Source organism: Papaver somniferum, unplaced genomic scaffold, assembly GCF_003573695.1.
Source record: "Papaver somniferum cultivar HN1 unplaced genomic scaffold, ASM357369v1 unplaced-scaffold_158, whole genome shotgun sequence".
Lineage (NCBI taxonomy): Eukaryota > Viridiplantae > Streptophyta > Magnoliopsida > Ranunculales > Papaveraceae > Papaver > Papaver somniferum.
This window is the reverse complement of record NW_020625264.1, coordinates 4,267,923-4,275,920: the sequence shown is the minus strand read 5'-3', so window position 1 is coordinate 4,275,920 and position 7,998 is coordinate 4,267,923. Positions and strand designations below refer to the sequence as shown.

Genomic DNA, 7,998 nt, shown 5'->3' with positions numbered 1-7,998 from the left:
GTGAGTCTGTAGGCCAAATGAAGCAAGAGACCTGAGCAGAAGGGCAAACTGAGGACCATATTCATACCCATCAAAAACACCTTCCCAGATAGGTAGATGGAGCAGGCATATTTTTCCAAAATAAAAATATCAGTTGACTGGAAAAAAGTCTTCCGAATCAAATAAAACATGAATTTATTATAAGAACCCCTTGTGCTTCATTAGTGGATCATCAGCCATAAACTAAAATTCTTTCCTCTTTATTCAAAATGTCTCAACGAGTAAAACTTTCCACTCATATTTTACTAGTGTTGGCATTACTGTTATCATCTTACAGCATTGTTGTTTCTGCTGATGGTTCTTCTTTTTCTTCAACTTTTAATAAACAACACTTACAAGTAGTAGGTGTAGAACAAGAAGTAGATGATCTTTTGAAATGGAAATCAAGCCTTGTGAACAAAATCATTCTCTCCTCTCTTCTTGGAAGATGAATTCTACTTGGAGTAGCACGACTCCATGCAAGTGGTATGGAATCACTTGTAACAATGAGGGAAACGTCGCAGAATTGAATGTAACAGGTTTGGGTTTACAAGGTACGCTCTATATTTTCGACTTTTCATCTTTTCCCAATTTGATTAGTCTTAACTTGAGCCAAAACAAACTCTTCGGAGCCATTCCATCCCAAATTAGCAATCTTCCAAAACTCACCCACCTAGATCTTTCTGTCAATGAATTTTCTGGACCTATTCCACCAGAAATAGGTTTTCTCACAAATCTTCGTTTGTTAGACCTTTCTCAAAATCAAATTACTGGATCCATCCCTCAAGAAATTGGCAATTTATATTTTCTCTCTTTACTATTGTTGTACCAAAACAATCTAACCAGTTCGATCCCCACTTCTATATGCAAGCTGACTAAATTGACTAGATTATCAATTTATAGAAATCAAATCTCAGGTATCATTCCTCGAGATATCGGAAGGGTGAGTTTTCTTACCCTCTTAAATTTGCACGGTAATAATCTCAGTGGTTCAATCCCCACCTCTTTAACCAATCTGAGTAGGTTGGAATATCTTTCCCTTCACACAAACAACCTTTCTGGCATCATACCTGGAGATATAGGAAGGCTAAGGTCTCTTACTATCTTGGCTTTGTACAAAAACAATCTCAATGGTTCAATCCCCACTTCTTTAACAGATTTAAATAGGTTAGAGGTTCTTTACATATGGGATAACCAACTCTCCGGACTCATTCCTCAAGATTTAGGAAGGCTACACTCTCTCACCATGTTTGATTTGTCCACAAACAATCTCATCGGTTCAATCCCTCCTTCAATATGCAATTTAACAAATTTGACCTATTTATCATTTTCTTCTAATAACCTTTTTGGCATCATACCTCGAGATATAGGAAGGCTAAGGTCTCTTACAACCTTATATTTGAACGTTAATAAACTCAATGGTCCAATCCCTGCTTCTGTGTGTAACTTGAAAATTTTGACTATTTTAGATCTTTTTGGAAATCAATTAAGTGGCTCGTTACCAATAGGAATTAACAACCTAACACAGTTGAAAGTGTTGAGTTTGATGGAGAACAAGTTCTCTGGTTTTTTACCCCAAAACGTTTGTCAAAGAGGAACACTTGAAAAGTTTCTGGTAGGAAATAACCATTTCACGGGTCCTATACCACGAAGCCTTAGAAATTGCACCAGCATTAGAACTCTCGGGCTTGAACGTAATTAACTGATAGATAATATTAATGGAAGAATAAACTTCCTTGAGTAATCCCTTAATCGGATTCTCAATATATATTATTATCATATGAAAGTCATTAACTACAGAGAATAATATCTTGACCGGAAATCAGGCCAATAAGGGAAATAATCTCTTTTAAATATAACAGAGGCGTTTCACGTATATCCGCATCTGGAGATATTTGCTGTGAATTACAATATGTTGTATGGTGAACTCTCAAAAGACTGGGGGGATTGTCAAAATTTGACAATGTTATCTTTCTCAATGAACAATATCACAGGCAGAATACCTTCTGAAATTGGAAAGTTGAAGAATTTAGCTGAACTTTATATTCATTCAAATAAATTAGTTGGGGAAATTCCTAAGGAGTTGTTTAAACTGTCTTCATTGAGCAAGTTGATTTTGCATCATAACCGACTTTCCGGTAGTTTATCCTCTGAAATTGGAATGTTATCCATCCTGCAATATCTCGACTTGTCAAATAATAAACTCATCGGATCAATACCCAAACAATTAGGGGAGTGTTCTAACTTACTATCTTTGAATTTGAGCTCAAACAATTTTAATGATAGCATCCCACCCCAGATCGGAAACTTGGAGTCGTTACAGATTTTGTTAGATCTTAGTTACAATGAGTTCAGCGGAGAGATACCATCATCTCTAGAAAAACTAAGCAAACTGATAACACTCGATTTATCTCACAACAAGCTTTCCGGATCTATTCCAGCTTCACTTGATCAAATGTTCAGCTTAACCACTGTCAATGTTTCATACAATGAGTTGAGTGGTCCTCTTCCGGATATCAAGGCCTTTGAAGATGCTCCAGTCGATTCATTGAAGAATAACAAAGGGTTATGTGGTAATAATTCTCGAGGTTTAAAACCATGCAATTCTTTGGTTATGATACGGAAAAAACAAGACAAGCATAAGCTTTTGCTCGTGATCCTACTTCCATTCCTTAGTTCGTTGTTTCTTTTATTCATACTCTTCACCATTTTGTTTCGCCTTCGAAAAAGATCGGTAAGAAATCTTGTGACTGGAAATCAACCTAGTGGTAGCAATACCGGAAGAAATTTATTTTCGATTTGGAATTACGATGGGAAAATAGTGTTTGAACACATAATTGAAGCAACCAAGAATTTTGATGCTAAATTTTGCATTGGAACGGGTGGATATGGGAGCGTTTACAAAGCAGAGCTATCAACAGGTCAGGTTGTTGCTGTGAAGAAACTTCACTCCTCGGATGAAGATTATGAGATATACGATCTTAAGTCATTTGAAAGTGAAGTTCAGGTATTGACAGAAATCCGGCATCGAAACATTGTGAAACTTTTCGGTTATTGTTTTAATCTTCAAAGTAAAATCTCATTTTTGGTTTATGAGTTCATGGAAAGGGGAAGTCTGAAAAATGTTTTATGCGATGGGGAACAAGCTTTGGAATTCGATTGGATAAAGAGGGTAAGATTCATCAAGGGAACAGCTGATGCACTTGCTTACATGCACCACGACTGCGTTCCAGCCATAGTTCACAGGGACATATCTAGTAAAACATTTTGTTGGACTCTGAATATGATGCTCGAATTTCTGATTTTGGTACGGCGAGGATTTTGAAGCCAGATTCATCCAATTGGACTTCACTTGCAGGAACCTTCGGATACGTTTCTCCAGGTATATGATTCAACTCAAACCCTTATAATTTATTGTTATTGGTACCATTTTGCTGAAGTAAATAAAGAAATAAATTTCACGTCCATTTTCTTTGTTACAGAGCTTGCCTATACAATGAAGGTGACCGAGAAGTGTGATGTTTATAGCTTTGGGGTTATCATATTAGAAGTACTAATGGGAAGGCATCCATCTGAAATCATCACATTACTCTCCCAACTTAATGTTCCTTCATCTTCCTCTTCCAGTAAGGTTGGGCAAAACGTAAGGTTGAGAGACATCTTAGACCAATGCATTGGAGCACCCACAGATATTGTGAAGAAAGAAATAATGTACATCGTGAAGGTTGGTTTTTCATGCTTACGGAGTGTTCCATGTACTCGGCCGACAATGCAAGAAGTATCGGTAGATCTATCATTGTCAGCTCATAGCAGGGCAGATTTAGCCAAGCCTTTTGAAACCATTTTTCTAGGAGATATACTGCTGTCATAATAATTTTAAACTACCAAGTCATCTTCTTATTTTCTTTTCATTTGTTAGGTCTAAGTTATTCAGTAATCATAAATATATTCTATCAATCGAAAACACTTATTATTTTTCCTGAGTCCTAATCCTATGCATTTGTAATATAGGATGAAAGACAACAACATGAATACAATACTTAGAAAACAAACAGCGGCCCCTAGGAAAGCCTTCATCCACGACGGCTACTCTTTAGATATTACAAATCTATCTGCTGGGACAATAACTCAATTGAGTAAGTGTACCAATTGAGAAAGGTAGACTTTTGATGTAACTCAGTTGGTTCAATGTTGTCAAACGAATGTCAACCTAGGGATGCAAGGTTTGCTCTTAAGCAGCCTTCCCCAAGGGCAAGAACACATACACTTATATAGAGTACAACTGCACTGTTACTGTGAATGTGTTCGCAGTTACCAAACTGCAGACATATCGCATATTGGTGGTTGAAGTGATGGAAGATGTCCTTGTCTTTCCTTTTACAATGTCGAATATTACTGCTCAAATATAAAATTGTGGTAGCTTTAGGTGAACTGCGAAGTAATATCATACTAATGAAGTTACATATATTAAACATTCTAAACTCACAAAATCAAACAGAGCATTCATAAAGGTATGCCAGAAAAGACGCACAGTTAACATCATGGTGTGATCTTAAAACGATAAGAGGCATATGAAAGGGCTGCTTCGCACCAAATATATATGATGGACGAGTTAGATTACTACATCTGATTATCTGATTTCTTTGGTTGCTGGTTCATATATTAGACACCAGTTTGATATCTGAAGAAGCTGTAGGAACTGCACTTAGCTTCTGCTTAAATCGCTCAACTTGTCTAACTGTATTAGACGAGCCAGCACTAGAATGAAAGGGTATAACAAGTTCCTCCAAATCTTTTGCATTTTTTAACAAAAATCTCAGAATTTTGAACTCAACATCACATCCTTCCACTTCTTCAATCATGATATACTTGAGGTTAGACAACATCCCTGGCGATGACAACCCAGTCATCTCCAACATCAGCTGAATTTGACTATATCGGAACAATTCCAACAACGGATAGGTCACTTAATGGTAATAATACAAAATAAGAAACACCTCAAATTAAGATGTTACACAGAAATAAATGTCGCCAAATGAGGTAGATGAAAAATATAGATGTTCGACTAGAACTGTTGGAATAACATTGCAGGCCAAATTAAAAAACAAAGAGCTTCGTTAATGTTACCTCCTTCAATGTCAAGTAAAGTTCAGCTATATTAGGAGAAATGCTGAATAAGTATGTTAGCCTGAAGCAACCTCTTGTAGATCAGATAAGCGAGGGTGTTGACAATCTAATAAGTCAGGAGCTTGTGAAAGAACCTTGAGAAAGAAAAGAAAATTCTTTAAATAATATAGCAGCTATTATCTCGCTAAAAGTAATAAACCAAGATACTTAAAAGAGCACGATCATTATTTGTAAAATAGAACTCCAATGAAACATTGACTGTTAGTACTTTCTCCTTATCCTAGACTTGAAAAAGAAACACAAAAATGACAACCATTTTGATAACCAAGAAACATAATCATTGTAGCCAAGAACTTCTTGTAAAGTAATAAATGGCGGGTTGCTTAAGCCTTAAGCAGCAGTACCCTTGGCCTTCTCATAGATTTGAATAGACAGTTCTTTAAATTATATATGCAAATATGTTAAGATTATACTTTGTGGAAGAGAGGAAGCACCCATACCTCAAGGAATCCAGCTGATAATTCCACAATTTTCACCAGATAAACCGCTTTTAGAAATTGCAATAAACGTTTAGCATACACTTCTTTTTCCTCGGAGGGAAAATTTGAATATGCTTCTGCATTCTCATCTACTTGTTTTTCTACGAGTGTCATGTCAAAGTATACCAGCTGGGATGGTGGATAAGAGATTTCTAGAGAATAATCTTGTGTCAAGACTCGAGAAAGATCTGCAAGTGAGGTGTTCCAGATTTGGAGCATTCAACTTGATAATGTTAGCCATGGTATCATTTTGTGGCAAATGACGTCTACACCAACAACTGTATGCAAACACCTTAAGGCTAGCATAACCAACAACCTAATATCTTTGGTTATCAGTCTGTATATTGGAACCAACTATTACTAAAACTTCAAGAACCGGGCAGCTTGAAAAGAGTCTTTAACTTCAAGAACTAGGCAACTTGAAAAGAGTCTTTTATATGATTCCAGATTGGAGATTGATAATCCACATAAGTTCAACTTTTAAGTTGTGGTGAACTCATTGATCTTGGTAAAATAATACTTCAACATCTGGCATTACCTTTCCCCGTAATTTTCAACTTTGTTAGTGATTTACAATTAAGGAGATGGTGAGAAATTTCCTATGCAGTATTATGCAATTCACCGATTACTATCCTTAATTTTTGAGCATTATACTTCACGGCATGAATATTCCATCTATTAACATTCATTATCACCATATGATCATCATATGCAGAGTTATCCTCCCAATGCATACTAAACTTCTGAATATCAATCTCTTAGCGAAATATGAATACCATGTCTACAAACATGATGAACCTATGTTGTTTGTTTTCTGCAAACCAACTGCTATTGAATTTGAGAAATGGTGGAGATTTCAAAATATGAATCCATCGTTTAGACAAAGCACTAGTTTTTACTGCATATTTAGTATCTACGAAAGACATGATACAATGAATTAAGGCATCAGGTAACCTACTGATTCTATCGTCCACATCAACAAATGGTGTTCCTTCCATTGTTAACCTAAATTGAACAGTAACCCTCAGAAAACTCCCCAAAAATTTGTAGTTAAAAAAACCCAGATTGAATTAGGTAGGATTGAAAAGGAAGTACCTATTAAGTGTAGAAATGGCACAATGCATGAACCATAAATTCCAATTTCTGAAGTCTTCAAGTGAAAAACCCCCAAAAATTCATTGTCTAATAAACACAATTCTGGATAAGTGATGGTAGCTCCTATGAAGAAGAAGATGGAACTTACAAAACTTGAACAATCATGCCAAAATTGAAATCAATCACTGTGGATTTAAACGTTGGTGGAAAATTGAAGTTGATGTAAAGAAATTGAAATTCTAGGGTTCTACTAAACCCTTCACTAGAAGAGATTTGAACCGATTTAGGGACGGAAACACAGTGTTTGTATTTACCCTTCGTATAGATTAGGGGTATTTAGGTAAATACTGTCTAAAGATTTGATGGTAAAATAGTAGTAATTCCGAAACGGCCCGAACATGTTATTATCAGACGTCTTTTACACCTTTAAAAAAATCAAATATCACTGGAACCAAGGGCCTAGTAAAGAATCTGACCGACGTACTTGTCCGGCAGTGGTGGCATTAGAAACTGTTTGCAGGAGAGTTTATTTTGGTTCCTAGAGTTGGTTTGGGAACTCTAATAGCAAGCAAGGAATATGGGGTTGAGAGTGTCATTCAAATTGGAAGACCTAATTAAATTTGACCAAATTTAATCCTACTATTGATAGAGGGGAATCCTCTTTATCCAAAACTCAATCATGATCTCGCTCAGGTGATAGAGTGGTGATAGTCCTCACTATACGGATTATATTTCAGAGTTCCTAGAGCTCCTTGTAAGGTGAAAACTCGTTGTCGTTTACCGTTTGAAATAAATAGAGAAAAATCATTTGCGTATAAAGTTGAAATTTCCTCAAACGTCTTTTAGTTTGTCGCGTGGATATATGTGATAGTTTGCCGTATGTGTTTAAACAGACACATGATTACATTCTGTTTTATGTGATCTCGGTACGAAAAAAGAGATCTGGTTCATATCCTACTTACACTGTTTTATGTGATATCATTTCATTCTAAATTTACCGAATATCATGTATATTTAATGCATACATGTTGATTTCATTAATAATTGGTATCAAATAGAGCACGGCCTGGATGAGTAAGAATTGGTGTGCTATGAAATTCTTAGATATGCTCACAAGGAGGTTATAATTTGCACTTTGGTTCTCAAGTATGTTATTTAGAAAAGAAGGTATTATGGGATGGGATATTGATATGAATAAGAGTATAGTTAGCGATCTTGT

At 35.9% G+C, this 7,998-nt stretch overlaps 1 protein-coding gene across 2 annotated transcripts; it reads left to right on the top strand.

The window, feature by feature from the left end:
- The first annotated feature begins 445 nt into the window (after window positions 1–445).
- On the top strand, window positions 446–3,923 carry LOC113336991 (MDIS1-interacting receptor like kinase 2-like). 2 transcript variants are annotated; one of them, XM_026582687.1, is made up of 4 exons: window positions 446–572; window positions 1,881–3,025; window positions 3,127–3,400; window positions 3,501–3,923. In XM_026582687.1, exons 1-3 carry the CDS (start codon window positions 467–469, stop codon window positions 3,214–3,216), a joined length of 1,341 nt encoding a protein of 446 aa, XP_026438472.1. In that variant the 5' UTR covers window positions 446–466; the 3' UTR covers window positions 3,217–3,400; window positions 3,501–3,923. The 2 variants fall into 2 exon arrangements, with proteins under 2 accessions (XP_026438472.1, XP_026438471.1); XM_026582686.1 differs by having other exon boundaries at window positions 1,881–3,400.
- The last annotated feature ends 4,075 nt before the right edge of the window (window positions 3,924–7,998 follow it).

Coding starts and splice junctions, on each gene's coding strand:
- LOC113336991 (XM_026582686.1), top strand. CDS start 467: ATGAATTCTACTTGGAGTAGCACGACTCCATGCAAGTGGTATGGAATC. Junction 573..1,880: donor AACAGGTTTGGGTTTACAAG/GTACGCTCTATA, acceptor TAAATATAACAG/AGGCGTTTCACGTATATCCG.